The sequence below is a fragment of the Cucurbitaria berberidis genome (assembly GCF_010015615.1).
Source record: "Cucurbitaria berberidis CBS 394.84 unplaced genomic scaffold K460scaffold_6, whole genome shotgun sequence".
Classification (NCBI taxonomy): domain Eukaryota; kingdom Fungi; phylum Ascomycota; class Dothideomycetes; order Pleosporales; family Cucurbitariaceae; genus Cucurbitaria; species Cucurbitaria berberidis.
The window spans coordinates 153,868-172,091 of record NW_024468940.1 but is presented as its reverse complement, the minus strand read 5'-3'; the positions used below and the strand labels follow the sequence as shown (position 1 = coordinate 172,091).

Here is an 18,224-nt window from a genome sequence, read left to right as displayed (position 1 = left end):
AATGCTGCGGGAGGCGATTTGCGCTAGGCGTAGTCGGTGGTTCAGGGATGCTGGTACTGGCACCCCCAAAGCTCTATACTCGATGGATCCATACCAAGCTTCTTAGTAGGTAGCTGCTAGTAGACTGTCTACCTAGGTAATTCACGACACCCTCGCTCCCCGGCCCATCCATCAGCCCTCACTATACGCCCACACACACACACACACACACACACACACACACACACACACACACACACACACACACACACACCCGCACCCACACCCCTCCAGAAACCCTCTTTTCTGCTCTGCTCTGCCAATCACCCGCCCCCCGGCCTCCTTCGCCGCGTCCATCGCACCTTCCCGCCCTCCGCGACTGCTCCTTCCCTCCCATCGCACCTTTGCGGCCTCGTCACAAGCCTCGCGCACCAGTCGTCTTGTCTGAGACCCCGTCTGACTTTGGTTATTGGACGGCCGCCTCCTACACCCTCCAGGGACATCATCTGCACGAAATCCTCCGGTCCGTTGGCCCACCAGTCCTGCGTTCCACCAGCAACGAACAAACCGCCGCTGTGGACAGTCATCCTGCCCACCCCACACCCACTACTCCCACGGCGCGCCCAAGCCACACATAGCGACTGGGACCAGCCAGCCTGAGAGGCGAGGCGAGGCCACTCACCCTCCCCCCAGCATCGGCCCTCTGCGCCCGCTGCCCAGCCTACCCAGGCCCCGCATATCTCTGTCGCCTGCTGCGGCTGCTCCCAAAGCTTCTTTTGCTACCACAGCAACCGCCAGGCTCGTTTCTACTAGTCCCTACCCACCCTCTATTTCTACGCCGCCGCGGAACACGCTTCTTTCACAACATGGCTTCCGCCTCTTTCCGGGACTCGATGAACTCGCTGGGGTGGAGCAGAAGAGACCAAGATGTCCCCGTGAACACCGAGTCGCCCTCGTTGCTCGGCAGGCTTCAGAATATGAATCCCTTTGGAGAGGGTGGCTATGTCAGGCTCCCCATAACAGAAACGAACCCGGGCGCCCCGCTACCAGCACCCACCAGAAGAGAAGAAGAGGAAGGGTGGTTTGCGCGTAAGTCTGCACATTTCCTCTCCAGTGGCAAAACACGCTCCCATGCTTTACGCGTCCGTCCTCATTCTGCAAAGCCCCTCACAGCCCCCTCCTCGCAAAGCACCACCTGTTTGATATGATGCCCTTTAGGGCCAATACGAGCTACTTTTGAGCCTCGTGATGTCACTCAAAGACATGACTCCCAGGCTAGTTTCACTTGCACAGCCAAGGGCCTTTGTCTCTATGCGAATTTCACTACATGGCAATGTTGAAAGGAACACCCATCAATTTGTGGGTCTCTTGTATCCTGAAACCAGGACATGTCATCTGGTCCTGTAGTACTGCACGCGGTCGACGTGACAGAAGGGAGTGCCTGCGTGAACCGTCTCGGTTACAGGAAACTTGCATCTTCTGCCTGACTATCATTCTATTGATCTTCACTAACCAATACATTCAGTGAGTCGGTGGGACCGACTGCTCGTCTTTGGTGGGCTGTTGATCGCAGCCTTGGCGATGTTTGCTATCTGCATTGGACTCATGTTCACCCCCCTCTTCATTGTTAAACCGCGCAAGTTTGCCATCTTGTAAGTCCTCGGCGCTCTTTCACTCCGGTCCAGTCAAAGTATGCCCTGCAGCCAGCCTTTTTCTAGGTAACTTCGTATCAGGCAGATAGGCAGTGGCACATACCACTTTTGTCTCCCCGGCACGGCTATGCGAACTCATGCAACTCCTTCAAGGATTTGGCATGCCTCCGCTCACCGACTGCGGGTACTAGCGTCCGACGAATAAAGTCCATGTGCCACTTGACCTCTCTAGCCACTGCAAGATCTACAGCGATCATGCGGGTCCGAGGTTCGGCGCGCTGCAGGCTGCAGAAAGACTCTACCTAATATTTGTCTACCTAGTGCCAAGCGTCATGCACGACGCCTGATACACCTTAGCGCTAACGAGAGTGCTTTGATTACAGATGGTCCATGGGCAGTCTTCTGTTTCTGGGAGCATGGGGCGTCTTGATGGGCCCCATTCAGTACTGTAAGCAAGCCTCGTTCCTACTATGGCTACACACCTTCCATCTCGCTGTCTCTGACAATGCTTTTAGTCCACCATCTCATTTCTGGACCGAGACTTCCGTTCACGGCTGCTTATTTTGGCAGCATTTCGCTCACCCTCTACTTCTCTCTCGGTGTAAGTCAATGCCCGTCACCCTAGCACTCCCATCCTTGCAAAGCATAAAACCTTGCCCATCCCACACCAGACCCTTGTCGCCCTCCCCACGTCTGGCCTTTTCGACTGTCGTCACCAAGCTCGTGTTTACTGACAAATGTCCGCGTGACTAGCTCCACAGCACCATCCTCACCTTTGTCGCGGCCATTGCACAGCTAGTTTGCCTTCTTTGGTACATCGTCTCCTACTTCCCCATGGGCTCAACAGGCCTACGGTTTGCTGCTCGTTTTGGAGGAAACCGTGTCGCAGCCTGGATGAATGATTGAGCTCAGGCTACGTGCCACTGCGGTTGCTGCGGTGGACTTCGAAGCTGCGGTGTAAATATACTCGAAGTAGGTGGACGCGACGCGTCTCGGACAAACAATGGCACCAAGACCGTTACAATAATCCTGCTCTTTGGAGCAAACACTGATTCGACCAGGATTTATTGGGGCAATCACGTCGCATTGTCACGCACACTGCCTCTTCCACGCCGCCCACTCCTGACACCTGATTGATCGGTAGGCAGCTTTACTCACATGCAACACTAGGAGATGTGGCACACCAAAAAGCATCCGACCCTTAGCTTCCGAGCTACCTCGTCCGCGCTATCCACTTCCTCACCACACTTCGTTTCATCGTCCTAAAGCTCGGCCCATTTCGCCGCAGCTTTAGCTCTGAAACCAAGGTGCCCAAGTCAAGTTGATATGGCACTTTCAAGTTTCCGGTCGCATCCGTGATGGCTGTCGCATCCATGGCTCCATGTCTTACATTCAGCTTGGCATGCTCTCTTCCACACCAGCCTCGTGCTGGACCATACGTCATTCACTGGAGTGAAGCTGCCACCGATCAGCGCAGGGTCAATACTCTAAAGCAGGGCTTGACGATCCAGACAGGGTCCCGGACGCACCGTCGAGAACGGCCTGCGAACGGCTTTCAGCGGCCTAGCGTTATTGCGAACAAGCTCGAATGCACAGCTTATTATTACTTACCTCGCGCCATTTCTAATCATGCAAAGCCCGTTCGCGCAAGTCGCGGCTTCGATTCTAATGTGATTTAATCTAACCTTCTATCTTTACTAATCGCACCCCTTCAGCCCTACAAGTACAAGCAGACCAGGGTCAAAGCACACACACCCCATCACTTTGCATGGGGCATCGAGACCTCATGATCTGCACGTCGAGAGAGTCGGAGATGGTGTTGTGGGCAGGGATGATGCGTCGTGGGCAGGATTGCATCTTCCCCGCACTCCGCACTCTCGCGAAAGGTGGGCGCTTACGCACGCCACAACGTGTGCAGTGTGGTGGGTTGCATACATGGCGGCGCTCTAGCCACCAAAGGCGCCGTCGTCTGGGTTGGGGGAGTCATGGAGTTGTGAGAAGGCGGTGAAGGGAGAGACAATCGACATTGATGCGCTCAGGACTTATCGTGACGGACACTAGTACGGGAAGCGCGCTTGATATCAAAGATTCGACCGTTTAGGGTACTGGTACGTACCGGTGCATTTCGAGCAGGGCGGTTGATGACGACACGACGTTTTTGTTCGATATCAATACGATAAGCAAGTGTGGAGTGGAGACGTGAGTGAGCGGTGCTTGACGCCGAAGGAGGGTGTAAGATTTCCTGATTTGAAAACCATCTATCATGCAAGCATCGACGGCGCTGATATCCGAACGCGCCGCCGCCGTCGCCGTTTCGGCCCTCGGTTCTTCTCTCCTTCCGCGCAAACAATAATCTTGAATTCCCATGGACCTAAGGTTAGGTCGAGTTTGGCTGTCTTGCGATGTTGGGGGGTGGGTGTGAGGGTGAGGGCGAGGGCGGCGGGCGTTACGCGTTCCCTATCCCTCCACTGCATCTACCCACCACCTATACAGTACGCACTGCAATACACATACACACTCTCGCCAAATGGCGGCCAGACCGCTCTGTTTCCTCATACTCTGGGGCAAGTGACTACCAGATTGGGAATCAGACCGATTAAACCTGCTTACCCTTTTTCGACACATGCGTGTGTTTCTATTTCGGGAAGCAATGCACTATGCACTATACGCTGCCAATGCCGATGCCAATCTATCCTGTGCCTCAATAAACGTCTTATCGAGACGGCTGGTGCTACACAAGATCGTATCTACACTTGCACTACACTGCACTGCACTTCCCGCCCGTACCCGCAAGCATCAGGCACGCCACGCGTTGAGAAAGGCCCTGTTTTTTTCTTTCATGCGTTTTATGCGAGATGGTGGTGGTCTTGTGTGACGGGGACGAGGTCAGCGTCGCACGCACGCACACACGCGATATAGGCGAAGTCCGCGCTTGGAAGCTGAGAGTGGGTTTAGGTTTGGTACGCGAGAGTCAGAGAGAGAGAGAGAGAGAGCGAGCGATGTGCTGGGGCTGAGACGGTGGAGAATGCTGGTTCATTGATTGTGGCGTTGGTGGTGTTGTGTGGCGGGTTGGACTTTTACTGATTGGGACGGTGTTGTGATCAGATGGATGGATTTGGCGAAGAGGTTTGCTTGCATTTTACAAAATCGTATGTGACGGGCAAGAGCCTTCTAGGTTTGGACGACTTCGAAACGTGGGAGTCGTTGCTTTTAGTACGGGCCGTTGGTGCTTGCACACATGAGAAGGGGTGAGTCTTTTCCTTTCTTTGAGCTGGTGATTCGAATGGTTGTTTAGATAGCTATTATCTGATGAATATCTATGATCGCTTTGGTCTCTCACAACAAACTTCCCTTGGTACTTTTTAGCTTATCTTCCTCACTCAAGTATACGTACCTTATTCAAGTCCAAATAAGTTGTGACTTGTATATACACAGAGTTTGTTTGGGCAATCGCACTCTCACCAATTCAGGCACAAGTGTAGCGAGGGACTCATTATCCCTCTTGTTCTTGCATGCGCGCTAGTTGCGGAGATCAAAGCTCGTACTTCGTGCTGAGTAGCACTACCTTACCTTGAAAAGAATGAAAGTATCAAAGTACTCCTAGAGACGCTATCGCTCTGCCCCAAGACTCTATTACGCAACATCTCTAAACCACGGATGTGCTAAAGCTTCATGGGCTGTGATTCGCCTCTTCGGGTCAATATTCGTCATCTTTCCGACCAAATCCTTAAAATCCGGATCAATGCCTTTCCACAACGCGAATGGCGCCCGTGGCAGGTCTTCGTTGAAACCCTCTGCAATCACAGTAAATATCTGGGCCCACGGGCTGTCCCCCAGATGCTGTAGTAGGCCGACAAAACTCTCGAAATCGGAGAAGTAGGATAACTGCCTTTCAAGAACAATAGCCAGCTTGTCCACGCCTTCCTCGAGTTCTTCGTCGGCGACGGCGAAAATGACACGTTTGGTCAGGGCATAGATGCACTGTATTCCAGTCAGCCTGTATACATGTTTAGTCGCACGAAACTTACGACAATCCCAAAAGAGAAGATATCGGATGGCTTATGAACCTTGCCAGATGCGTGAGCCTCAGGGCTTCGCCACATCCAGTTCCCTACCTGCCTTCCAACGATGGCAAAGTCACCGTCTGGAATATACGCAGCGTCTTCTATATCGGCGATCTGCACCTGACCAACGACAGTATGGCCATCCACCTTGTTCCAGTCTACTAGGATATTGTTCGCTTTTATATCTGTATGCACGATGCCTTTCTCGTGCAATGCAGCAATGCCTCGGAGCGAGTCTCTTATTATTCGTTTCATCAAGGGAAGTGAGACTGGGTCTTCCTTCTGAACGAAAAAAAGTAGATGGTCCTTGAAGTATCTGTAGGCAAACATGGATTGGTCGAGAATTGCGTCATTGGCGACGCGAATGTAGGGGGACTTTTGAAGATTGCTGTACATGTCTTCAAAATACTTGAAGTCGGTCTTTGGGACACTCTTTAAGACGTACTGCTGGTTACCGGCTCTACAGACTAGACATTAGTAGATTGTAGAGTTTTGATTTGGTAGAATTACGAAGCAAGATACACGCGTCCAAGCGGTCCTGGTTTGTCTTGTAAAAGTCGTTCAACGACATAGCGACGACCTGATTGGCCTACAGCTCGCGTGATTGCAGCCATGATGAACGACTGGAAGCGGCGAGTCAATCTTCCCCTGTTAGGAGAAAATAAATGAAATTACAATATGGATGTACACCAACAGCCGAGCCGAACGTTGAAACTGGTATAAAAAGGCTACGGTACGGTCGGACCTCCCGCCCCGAAGCACCGACATCTTCGAAATGCGCAACCGCTGACTACTCGGTGACAAACATTTACATCCGCCCTCTTCTCGGTCCGTTGTTGTCACATATAAATGCTCATGGGCGAATAGGCATCGCTTGAAGTCCGCTCTTGCCCGATGCTGCAAGCTCGGTGGAGCTACCCCTCTTGGAGCTCTTCGGCAGTTGCATATCCGCCTTCTCCTAACCGTGGGCTGCGCAATTGTAGGGCATTCAGTTTCAATCGGTTTCATCATCGATTGGTCAATGGCAGACGAGGTCTAAGAGAGGGGATGTTCAGAAGCGAATGATGCAGTGCTCGGTGAGATCCTGCAAGGTTGTGGGGTCGACGAGTGTGGGGTCAGTTGGAGATGATGTACTTCAACTACGCGGACCCCATATTCTCCAGCTTCCTCTTTCTTGACACAATCTATACGTTATTTTGACTATTCACTGCGATTTACTTTCGCTGCATACACCTAGTCAATCATAACTGATTTCAACATGCCCACCCAACTCGAAAATCCTAAAGAGTACCAGAACATCTTTCATTGGGCGGAGACGCAGAAAGATGGCAGTATACCATCCTTTGGGACTCGAAAGAATGATCCGTATGAGGTGAGCTGACCTTACCCAAAGCCTGCATGCCGAGGCCTCCCGCTAACATTAGCTCCTCGCAGTATCAATCCGGATTCAACAACAGCTTTGAATCAGAGGCGGTGCCGGGTGAGAACACCTCTAAAATCGTTTCCGTTCACGAATCTGACCGAAGCCGCGTGGGCCGCAGGGACCATCCCAAGAGGACAGAATAACCCGAGAAACGTGAGATTCGGTCTCTATGCCGAGCAGATGACGGGTACTGCTTTCGTCGCACCAAGACACTTGAACAAAAAGGTAAGTGATGAGACGCCTGCATGAAAAAACATGACGCTGACGCATGCCCAGGCATGGTTGTATAGGGCGAGACCAGCGGTTGCCCATCAAGGATTCGTAAGAGCCTCCACTCTTTTACTTTCGTCTCACCTTCATCAGCACCCATGGCCAATAAAAATACGCAAAAAGAGACTGCTGCGGCCCAAAAATCGTATACCTCAAGACCATAATCAATGAAGAGCCATGTCATGCGCTAATACGTATACTCATAGACGGATCTACCGGATAACGAGGATACCGAGGCAAACTTCCTCCCCATCAACAAGCGTGTCCACGTGTCCCCCACACAGCTCGCCTGGCTTCCTTTCGACGTTCCAACAGATGGAGAAATCGACTTCATCTCAGGGCTCAAGAGTATCGCTGGGTCCGGAGATCCAACGCTCCGAGAAGGACTAGCCGTCCACACCTTCCTCGCGAATGCGAGCATGAAGAAGAGGGCGACGGTAAATTCAGATGGCGACTTCCTGATTGTTCCTCAACAGGGAGCATTAGATATCCAGACCGAGTTTGGACCGCTTTACGTACAGCCTGGTGAGATATGTGTAATCCAGAGAGGGCAGCGGTTCAAGGTCAACGTTGAGGGACCGACGAGGGGTTACATCTTGGGTACGAGATACTTTTGAACAGGTCAGGCTCAATACTGACACAAACTAGAAATCTGGGGTTCAAATTTCGAGCTACCCGGACTCGGACCATTAGGAGCGAACGGACTTGCCAACGCTCGAGACTTCTTACACCCAGTCGCAAAATACCAAATCGAGCAAGAGCCGTGGGAGATCGTTTACAAGCTGGGCGGAAAGTTCTTCAAGAGCACGCAGAATCACTCCCCATTCGATGTCGTAGCATGGCATGGCAACTACGTCCCGTACAAGTACGACTTGACGAAGTTTGTAAACGTTGGGTCAATCTCAGTCGATCATATCGATCCGTCTATCTTCTGTGTCCTGACGGCGCCATCTCGCGATCCGTCTGCACCGCTCGCAGATTTCTTAATCTTCAGCCCGCGCTGGGATGTTGCTTCTCACAGTACGTCCGCTGAACTCGGTCGAGTAGGAGTAGAACGCTAATATGAACCTAGCTTATCGCCCACCGTACTACCATCGCAACGGAGCTTCAGAGCTCATGGGCCTGATCTACGGCGAATACGCGGGCCGCTCTGACGAGTTCCAGCCTGGTGGCGTGAGCTTTGAATGTGGTTTCGTTCCACATGGAGTTGCCTATGAAGAGGTACATTTTGTCAAAAGAGTTTTTGAAGGGCTGGTGCTGACAGGTCTACAGTTCAAAGCCGCCAGTGCACAGCCACCTCCGGAGATGCAGATCTCCAAGGGCGCTATCGCTTTCATGATGGAGAGCTCAAGAATGTTCACGATCACGGACTGGGCGTGGAACAGCAAGAAGAAGCACGAGCACGATCCCAAGATGTGGTAAGTAGACGCGTTTGCACAGATCAGGGCGAGCGGACTAACACGATTGCAGGGACAATCTTGTCGACAACTTCTCAACCCACAAAGACGAAGTCGAGAAGATATTGGCTGAGGGCGTAAAGAAGCTCGGCGTGAACGGTCGTTAGTTCTCGAAGTGGTCTTGCTGTGGCGCGGTGAACTGAAGACATGCAAGTCTGACCATAGCCCGCGGCAAGCTGTCTAAGCGTTTGGCACTACCAATCAAGCTCTGTTGGGTGCCAGCATGTCTTGGGACATACAATAGGAGTGCAGTCTGGTTGAGACGTAGAATGGAATCATCTTAGCCCATGGCCAGATCTGACTTGGAGTTTTAGGGCACAATATGAGCGTTCAGTGTAAAAAAAATCGACCCTGTAGTTACCAATGTCTTCTTAAGTGACTAGTATATATTTTTGAAGTTTCTTATTCATTCAAGATTGGTTTGCGGCATATTTGGGAGATAGATTCATTGAGATCCCGAGCGAAGTGGGATGAAAAGACCCCGCGCGGATTTCAGCCACAGGGCTGTGCTGTGATCTCATCGCCAAACCCAAACAATACGAGCCATGACTCCGAACTGCCCTTAACACCACTGCGCCCTTTTAATGTTTGCTACTATGAGCTAAGACGCGGTAAGCATCCGTCCTGCGCTGTTTGAGTCATTAGCCCATTGCACCTTCTTTGCCTTTGCTGTTGCCTGTATGGCAGCATATTTAAAACATTTCTCCCCGCTCTCTCACTCTGCAACTCCATCACCAGCGACTTTTTGCTTACCCTGGCTTTCTTTTAGGTCATCCAAGACACACATTCGATCGTCTTGTACTTATCAAACAACACTCCCGCCTATCGCCATTATGGCGTCCCGCAACACGGCGCCGTACGCAGCACAAGACCCCAATGAGATCTCGGCCCTGATCCAGTCGCTGGAAGCGCACAAGGGCAAGAATGGCAAGGGCGGCTTCTCGGTCAAGAAACACACATTCCCGCTGCCTAATGGCCGGACAGTCGACTCATGGAAGATGAACGACTGGGACTACAAGAAGGCAAACCTCCCCACATACGCACGAGGATTGTTCACGTACCAGAACTTGAATGGAAACTCGGAGATTGCTGTCAGGGGATACGACAAGTTCTTCAACCACGGCGAGGTCAGAAAGACGGAGTGGAAGAACGTGGTGCGCGACACACGGGGTCCATATGAGCTGAGTGTGAAAGAGAACGGCTGCATCATCTTCATATCTGGTCTCGACGACGGCACACTATTAGTCTGCAGCAAACATTCAACGGGCGCGCGGGGCGATTCAGAGCTCAGTCATGCCTGTGCAGGCGAGCGGTGGGTCGAGAGGCACATCGCGACAGTTGGCAAGACGAAGGAGGATCTGGCGCGGACGCTACGAGCCATGAACGCAACGCTTGTGGGCGAGCTATGTGACGACGACTTCGAGGAGCACGTCCTTGCATACACACCCGAGCAGGCCGGCCTGTACGTTCACGGGCTCAATCTGAACCTACCTGAGTTTGCGACATACCCTGGACACCTCGTCGACAAATTCGCCGATGATTGGGGTATGAAGAAGGTCACGTACGTTATGGAGGATGATATAACAAAGGTCAAGGCCTTCTTGGACAAGGTGGCGGAGACAGGCAACTATGAGGGACGGGACACAGAAGGCTTTGTTATCCGCTGCCAGACACGCGAGACCGAGGGCGCTCCGTACGTGGACTGGTTCTTCAAGTACAAGTTCGAGGAGCCGTATCTCATGTATCGACAGTGGCGTGAGTGCACAAAGGCTTTGATCGGAGGCAAGCCCCCGCGATACAAGAAGCACGAAGCCATCACCAGGGAGTACCTCGACTTTGCCCGGAAGAAGTTTATCCAGAACCCTGGGCTTGCCAAGGCATACAACCTAAACCATGGAATCATCAAGCTGCGTGATGAGTTTTTGCAGTTCCGTGGAACTACTGGTGCGGAAATTATTCGAGAAGAGTTGGAGACTGGGCCTGTCGAGAGTAGGAAGGCCAACCGCAATATCGTTCTTGTCCCGATCGCGACCATCGGATGTGGAAAGACGACACTGGCGCTTGCGTTGCTAAAGCTGTTCGGATGGGGTCATTTTCAGAACGACAATGTCAAGGCAAAGAAGGGTAGGGGCCAGATCTTTGCTGACACTATCTCGTCACTGCTCATCACCAACCCCGTCGCCATCGCAGACCGAAACAATCATCAGAAGCGCGAGCGAGATCAGATTATCACAGACATTTCACGGACCGTACCCGACGCTCGTTTCGTTGCACTACACTACGTCCATGACCGATCTAACTACGACAACATTCGTGCCGCAACGCGGAAGCGCGTTCTCGACCGCGGCGATAACCACCAGACTATCCAGGCAGGCTCAAAAGGTTCGAGCGAGATCATTGAAATCATGGAAGGCTTCATGCACCGCTTCCAGCCCGTCGATCCTTCAGGGGCTCCCGATGATCTTTTTGATTTAGTCATTGACATCGATCCTACTGTCGACTCGCGTGAGAATCTTGAAGTCATCATTGGCAAAATGTTCGAGACATACCCCGCCTTGTTTGAAGGCAAGGATATGCCTACCGATACCGATATGGATGCTGCCATCGCGTGGGCTATGACTGACTACAAGCCGGACTTCAAGATGGACCTATCGAAGGGCGGTAATGGCAACAAGAGTAAGCATAACCTCAACAACACCCAAATCCTTCAGAACATGCAACGAGCCGAGGGCCAAAACGGACGAAAGCAGTCCCAACAGGAGGCCAAGCCCAAGAAGGCGCCGCGCATGGAATACTTTTCAGTCCGTCTGGACCCTTCGCGCATCAGCTCAGTTCTCGAAACCTTGTTTAGCGACAAGGATGCTACTACCGCGCGCTTTTACAACCAATTAAAGCAGTCACGTCGCGTCCAGAACGAGTTCCACGTTACGCTCATGCACCGTGCCTCGGCGTCACAAAATCCGGCATATTGGGAGAAGCTTACCAAGCTTCACGAAGCTTCGCAGAAGACCAACGCCAACACTGGAACATGGGAGCCCGAGCTCGGCCAGTGCGGCGTGCAGATAGAGCGCTTGATCTGGGACGACCGCATCATGTGCTTCGTTGTACGTCTGAATGGCTCAAGCAGGCTTCAAATTGACAGCGAGTCGGGCTCTACGACTGAAGAGCTTGTATTCGAGTCGGTGAATCCAGTAGCACACGTCACTGTCGGTACGGCGTCGCAGCAGATCAAGCCCATGGAAAGCAATGCTCTGCTGCAGCGCTGGCTGAACGAGGGATCGGGCGGCGAGACGGGCATTGGCGAGCTGAGCGTCAAGGGCAACATTGTTGTTGATGGTAGCGTGAGGGGCGTTCTGGGCCGGTTGTAGGGTGATCGTGCACGTCGCCCTCACAAACAAGGGAAGGGACACACAGTAAAGAAGTGATGATCATGATCATGATGCATGGGTTGAAAAGGGGTATTCACGGCGTTAAGCTGACGGTATCCCAGCTTTGATAGTTCTTACGTTGGCCTCGCAGGTAGGCATGATGTGTAGAGATTAGCTGCAGAGCAAGCATGTCATCCGACAAGCTCGAACAACATAATACAGCTCATCTGAACAAAAAGAGATCAAATATCAGTCTCACGTTCACCATGCAACTTCCTGATTATTCAAATAGAAAGTGAATTGATCTGACGTCAAGATATGTATATTCTGTCTGAATCTAATATGTAGCAGGATACACACCCACCCTTCCGCCGTCAGTGAGATGCGTCGTACCATTGACATAGGCGCCTCCCTTGCCAACAAGGAAAAGCAGCAGTCCCGCAACATCATTGGCATTGCCCATGCGTCCTTGGGGTACCTGACTAGTCCCGAATTTCGGATTGATACCGGCAGTCATGTCGCTCGGATACGGGCCAGGGCAGACGATGTTGCTCCTGATGCCCCATTCAGACAGGAAGGTGCTCATCATTTTGGCCAAGTGCGCTGCTGCCGACTTGCTTGCGTTGTAGGCTAGTCCGGCCGCGACCCAGCGCATGTACGAGGCGATGCTGGCCACGGTGATGATGTGGGCCAGTCGGTCGTCATCTGCGTCCGCGCCTATGCCTTGGAGCTTGGATTCGTCGCGTGCGCGAGGGTTCCCATCGCCCGTAACTTTGCCCGGTGCCCAGCCACGTCGTATGTTGGCTGCCTCAAGCAACGGCAGGAAAGACGCAGACACGCCAATGACGGACTGCGTATTGATTGCCAATGTGCTGGTCCAGCCGTCATATTCTGTGACCATGGCATCTCGTAGCTGCTCAATTGACTCTGCTTTGTAGATTGGTTGCCCGCTTTTGGGCCCAATGACGCCCGCGTTGTTGACGAGAACGTCGACGTAGCCAACCTCTTTCTCAATATGCGACACAGCGGCCTTTACGGACTCAAGGTCGGTGACGTCGCAGGATATAGCTGTGAGGGTGGAAACGGAGGACTTGGGCGCTGAAGGTGAAGATTCGAGTGTTCGGACGGCATCTTGGAGGACATTGAGACGGCGGCCAAGGAGGTAGATCTTCGCCGCTTCATTCTGGTATAGGGCTGAAGCAATGGCAAGACCGATGCCTGTGAATGTCAGTATTTAGTAGAGGACTTGGCGAGTTGATATGACGAAGCGTGGGGCATAGTGGGGTAGTTCCAACGTACCACTGCCACCTCCAGTGATGACTACCACCAGTCCTTTGGCAGAGAAAAGGTCTGCTGGTTTTAATGGCGCGGTAACATCCATGATCAGATCGTGGGTGCGTGTGGTAGGAGACTCTGGAAGGCCTGGTATGCTTCAGGGCCACATGTAACCACGGAGTAAATGTCGCCATCGGTGCTTGCTATGCCGAAGCTACGATCGTAGGATTTGCGTCACAGGCGGAACGAGGCCGCGGGGAGAGTTTTGATAGAGCGACCAAAGAGTTCGCTTTTGATCATCTGATGTGTGAATATCGAATACGAAAGGGTATCGTGCGAGCCTTGCAACCGTAAAACCGCCATATCTTTCCACTCTCTTGACAACAACAACCTCCGCTTAACTGATGCCTCCCACAATCTTGAGTCCCTGTTGGTCAGCCGAGTATGCGAGGACATATCGACACGGATGCCATGCGACATGCGCCGCTGGAGTCGTGACATTGATTGTATGTATGACTTCCCCCGTCTCGACATGCGCGATCTGGATCCTCTTCTCTTCCTTGTCGTCTGAGCCAGCCGTGATGTAGCTCCCATCGAATGAAAAGTCTACCGTCTTGACGAGCCCTCCGGTAAGCTCGAGCGTGCGAACGCATATCCACTCCTGTGTATCCCAAAGCGAGACCAGCGCGTCACCGCCGCCGGCAGCCAGGAACTCGCCGCTTGGCGACATGGATAGGGCGTAACATGCCGAAGTATGCGCGTTGAGTGTAAGGGCGTGATCGAACGAAGGGTAGCGATGGATCTTGACGCAGCCGTCGCCGCCAGTCATGTAGAGATGCGTGCCTGACCAGTCGAAAACACACTGGTTGGTTTGCAGAGGCTGGCGGTGCTCCGAGAGGACGCGGAGGCCTGCTCGGTCAATTGATACTAAGACATTGTCCTGAGTTCAGTCAGCATATCGCGGTCGTGCCCAACGTGTGGACATGCTGACCTTCCTTCCTGCGACAATCTCAGTCCCATCCGGTGTCCACGCCAATGTGAACGGCTGCTCGCCAACCTTGACCTCGCCAACGCTAGCTTTGGACCGTATATCCCAGAACCTGACCATGCCATCTGTACTGCAGCTAGCGAGCTCGTTTTCATTGATCGGGTGGAAGGAGACGCGTTCTAGGGAAGTAAGAGCAGTTGCGCCTGGCGTGCGCAGCTCTGTCGAGTTCTTGACGTTGGTCTTCTCGGGGTTCCAGATCCGCAGCGTCTTGTCTGCGGCGCCAGTTGCAATAAAGGTGCCGGAAGCGTTCCATGATATGGTGCGGATGTAGTGTGAAGACGAGACAGCTCCAGGGCGCAGGCTGTCAAGGTAGGCGGATGTTTTGAGCTTGGAAAACGCGGGCGAGAAGGATGGTTTGGCAAGAGACCGAGCGCGTGTCGGCGGCGCCATGTCGAGATCCGGGTCGCAAGTCGAATTGATCGACGTGCGATGAATGAGGGTTGGAGTGGAAGAGGGTTGCAAGCTCCAAGCTTCGACGCGGGAGTTCCCACAAATGTGCACAAACGTGGCAGCGAAGAATGTAGCTTAGTTAACCTCAACTATTTTGTAGATCTTGACTCGAGCCTAATAAAGTGGTTTAGGGCTTTCTACGCCTGTCTCAGGTGGTTGACCCGCAGAAGTTCCGAGTCCTATCCGCCTAACAAAATGTCACACCGGTTGTTCCTGATGCCAAGACTTAACAGCGAGCATTCACCCAAGTGTAGTATGTTTCCACATATGGACAACTACAACTAATAAAATATCTAGGATAAAGCGCAAGACATCGTTTCATCCTACTTGGTGGTCGTAGTAAGTCGTAACACTAACGGTCGTCATCAAAATCCTACACCACCCCATCAAACATACACACACCCTCAATCCTTCTTGCTCCCCGCACCCTCCTTTTGCATACCCTCGCATCCAACTAAGCTACCAGCTTTCTCTTCTACGCCGCCGTAGCCCTGGCTCGCGTCTCGGTTTTGTGCAGCCGACTTCATGGCGTCAACAGCTTGAGACTTGTCTTGCGCGCCTGAAGCCTTCCACGCCTGGTTGCCGGTCACGTTGCCAATAGTCTCCTACGGTAATAGCATTAGTAAGTAATATGGGTTACGAGTTGCCTGATGTCGAGGGGTCGTTGAAGTATACCTCAGCAGCGCCCTTGGCGTATTGAGCATGGCTGGCGACAAGGCCGGGCTGGTTCTGGTTGTTGGACGACATGTCGACAGTTGATGGGTTTGATGGTATTAGAGTCTAGTATAAGAATTATAGCTTGCTTGTGTAGGTAGTAGTTTCTGGAGTTTGGTGGCACTTTGAATCTAAACTGCTGCATTGAGTCAGTGACGTCACTATAATATGGAAAGACATCACATGGATACGCGTTTACGCGCAGGTGTGACTTTTGGACCCTTCCTGACTCTCTACTACGTTTCAGTGTACTACTGTAGTTCGCATAGCTAATCGCTATCCTATCTACTCTTCAAAGCTTGAGTTTAGTTTCGAGGGTGTCCGCACGACCTCTCTGGGGGCCTTAAGGCCACACTTCGATTTCTAAGCAAATTCTATTGGTGATTGTGCCAAGCCGATGAATCCTTAGAAAGAGAATAACCTGAAATTCATCCTTTTTAGCGTCAGTATACTTTTGACGACCAGTAGTTATCGTGATGATAAAGTTTCCAACACGGGCAAGCGTGCGCGAAGAGCCTCGGCAATAAACGAGCGGTACCTTGTAACTTACAAATCAAGCCTATCGCGTGCTCAAACAAGCAAATCTTTAAAGCTTCAATTGGTACCTCCGATAAGCAGCTCAAAGACAGAGACTTGTCGTAGATTCCCAAGTGTCTACGAAAACCTCCGCGGTCACTTTCAGGACTATCAATTCCTATCTCACAACCCAGAACACCGCTGAAATAACATCGACTTCACCCTAAGCCGCAACACCCAACATGGCACCACAAGACTTGAACCGAGGAGTCCCAGGCCTTGAATACTTCACGCCTCAACACCTCGTGGATCCAGGCACTCCTTTTCCCTCCAGCCAATCCACTACCCCCACACCAACACTCTTCACCCCACTAACAATCCGCTCCACCACTCTTCGGAACCGTATCCTGGTAGCACCTATGTGTCAATACAGCACAGCCTCGCATGGCCCCTCCACGGGCGCACTAACAGACTACCACATCGCCACACTAGGCCACTACGCCTTGAAAGGCGCGGGACTCGTCTTCATCGAAGCAACCGGCGTCCAAGCCAACGGCCGCATTTCTCCAAATTGCCCTGGACTATGGACGGATGCGCAGATCCCCGCGTTGAGACGAGTGAGCGATTTCATCAAGAGCCAGGGGAGCTTGAGCGGGATTCAATTAGCGCACGCGGGGCGCAAAGCGAGTACTTGCGCGCCCTGGATTGCCGGTGAGCAGAAGACGCAGGGTGGAAAGAGGAAGGTGAGCGTCAAGGCTGATCTCGATGCTGGTGGGTGGCCGACGGACGTCGTGGGTCCCATGGGCGGAGAGGAGTGGACGTGGGACGGGAAGAAGCTCGATGATGAGAGTGGAGGGTACTGGGCGCCGCGGGCATTGAGCGAGAAGGAAATCGGTGAGCTCGTGCAGGACTGGGCGAGTGCCGCGGCAAGGGCTGTCAAGGCAGGAATTGACGTGATTGAGATTCATGGTGCGCATGGCTATCTGGTTCATCAATTTCTGAGCCCGGTTTCGAATCAGCGGACGGATAGTTATGGTGGTTCATTCGAGAATCGCACGCGGCTCTTGATCGAGATCATCGAAGCGATTCGCAAGGTCATTCCAGATTCGATGCCGCTCTACTTGCGCATCAGCTCGACCGAGTGGTTGGAGGAGACCGACGTTGGCAAGAAGCACGGCAGCTGGGACATTGAGAGCTCGCTTCGGCTCGCAAAGTTACTCCCGGGTTTGGGTGTGGATTTGCTGGACGTAAGCAGTGGAGGCAACTACCCAGCGCAGCAGATCAACATGTTCGACTCAAAAGACTACCAAATCCGCATCGCCGCTCGGATCCGCGCTGAGCTCAAAAAGGAGAATCTGAGTCTCTTAATTGGTGCCGTAGGTCTCATTACGGAAGCGGAGCAGGCGAGAGATATTGTTGAGGAGGGTGGGGCGGCCATTCTCAAGAACGGTGATGCTGAAATTGCCAAAGAAGCTCAAGCTGCCGTCACGGTCACGGAGGCAAAGGCAGGGAAAGAGCCGCTGGCTGATGTGATTCTGGTCGCAAGACAATTTATGCGTGAGCCGGAATGGGTTTTGAGAGTTGCCTGGCAGTTAGGCCTCGATGTCGCATGGCCGAACCAGTTCCTGAGAGTTCGGTTTCCCAAGCTATGAGGGAGCTAACATACATGAGTTTATCAGCGATGGCAAGACGATATGTAAAGCTGTTAGTGCATAGTAGACAGATAGACACACGAAGCACATATAGACGAACTCTTCATGACCACCTGATGGTTACTCTATAGAAGTAGCGGTTTCGGTGATTGCTGCTAGGCAGATTTGTCGAGGTATTCTAAAACCCCGCAAGGGCTTGACAGAGCAGAATGATGACCGAGATTTACCCAAAGGCTACATGCAGCTTCGCTTCGCTCTTAGATACAGGGCGAGATTACACTACTCCCCATATTGTTTATGGCTCGTGAACGCCTCTGGTTGTGTCAAGGAGATAAGACTGGAAAGGGTGATCACTG

At 52.5% G+C, this 18,224-nt stretch overlaps 7 protein-coding genes across 7 annotated transcripts; 4 read left to right on the top strand and 3 right to left on the bottom strand.

Annotated features, from left to right (window-relative positions):
• The first annotated feature begins 706 nt into the window (after positions 1 to 706).
• Positions 707 to 2,763, top strand: K460DRAFT_190665 (SFT2-domain-containing protein). The gene is made up of 5 exons (XM_040927115.1): positions 707 to 1,068; positions 1,505 to 1,631; positions 2,015 to 2,079; positions 2,147 to 2,232; positions 2,385 to 2,763. Exons 1-5 carry the CDS (start codon positions 846 to 848, stop codon positions 2,535 to 2,537), a joined length of 654 nt encoding a protein of 217 aa, XP_040783226.1. The 5' UTR covers positions 707 to 845; the 3' UTR covers positions 2,538 to 2,763.
• Positions 2,764 to 5,072: 2,309 nt separating this feature from the next.
• Positions 5,073 to 6,763, bottom strand: K460DRAFT_436155 (kinase-like protein). The gene is made up of 3 exons (XM_040938406.1): positions 6,206 to 6,763; positions 5,660 to 6,155; positions 5,073 to 5,612 (listed from the first exon to the last, which is right to left on the bottom strand). The coding sequence occupies exons 1-3, from the start codon at positions 6,307 to 6,309 to the stop codon at positions 5,265 to 5,267; spliced, it is 948 nt and encodes a 315-aa protein (XP_040783225.1). The 5' UTR covers positions 6,310 to 6,763; the 3' UTR covers positions 5,073 to 5,264.
• On the top strand, positions 6,497 to 9,200 carry K460DRAFT_370632 (homogentisate 1,2-dioxygenase-like protein). The gene is made up of 9 exons (XM_040934202.1): positions 6,497 to 7,067; positions 7,130 to 7,175; positions 7,237 to 7,343; positions 7,395 to 7,439; positions 7,595 to 7,988; positions 8,037 to 8,408; positions 8,461 to 8,609; positions 8,661 to 8,806; positions 8,859 to 9,200. Exons 1-9 carry the CDS (start codon positions 6,954 to 6,956, stop codon positions 8,950 to 8,952), a joined length of 1,467 nt encoding a protein of 488 aa, XP_040783224.1. The 5' UTR covers positions 6,497 to 6,953; the 3' UTR covers positions 8,953 to 9,200.
• Positions 9,201 to 9,678: 478 nt separating this feature from the next.
• Positions 9,679 to 12,213, top strand: K460DRAFT_370631 (tRNA ligase; the record flags this gene model as incomplete). Its single annotated transcript, XM_040934201.1, has 1 exon — positions 9,679 to 12,213. One exon carries the CDS (start codon positions 9,679 to 9,681, stop codon positions 12,211 to 12,213), a length of 2,535 nt encoding a protein of 844 aa, XP_040783223.1.
• A 337-nt stretch (positions 12,214 to 12,550) lies between these two features.
• On the bottom strand, positions 12,551 to 14,926 carry K460DRAFT_295459 (NAD(P)-binding protein; the record flags this gene model as incomplete). Its single annotated transcript, XM_040929561.1, has 4 exons — positions 12,551 to 13,431; positions 13,513 to 13,566; positions 13,891 to 14,428; positions 14,480 to 14,926. The coding sequence occupies 4 exons, from the start codon at positions 14,924 to 14,926 to the stop codon at positions 12,551 to 12,553; spliced, it is 1,920 nt and encodes a 639-aa protein (XP_040783222.1).
• A 464-nt stretch (positions 14,927 to 15,390) lies between these two features.
• Positions 15,391 to 15,733, bottom strand: K460DRAFT_295145 (uncharacterized protein; the record flags this gene model as incomplete). Its single annotated transcript, XM_040929538.1, has 2 exons — positions 15,391 to 15,591; positions 15,662 to 15,733. 2 exons carry the CDS (start codon positions 15,731 to 15,733, stop codon positions 15,391 to 15,393), a joined length of 273 nt encoding a protein of 90 aa, XP_040783221.1.
• A 441-nt stretch (positions 15,734 to 16,174) lies between these two features.
• K460DRAFT_370624 (NADH-dependent flavin oxidoreductase-like protein) lies at positions 16,175 to 18,222 on the top strand. Its single transcript, XM_040934200.1, has one exon. The coding sequence runs from the start codon at positions 16,459 to 16,461 to the stop codon at positions 17,866 to 17,868; it is 1,410 nt and encodes a 469-aa protein (XP_040783220.1). The 5' UTR covers positions 16,175 to 16,458; the 3' UTR covers positions 17,869 to 18,222.
• The last annotated feature ends 2 nt before the right edge of the window (positions 18,223 to 18,224 follow it).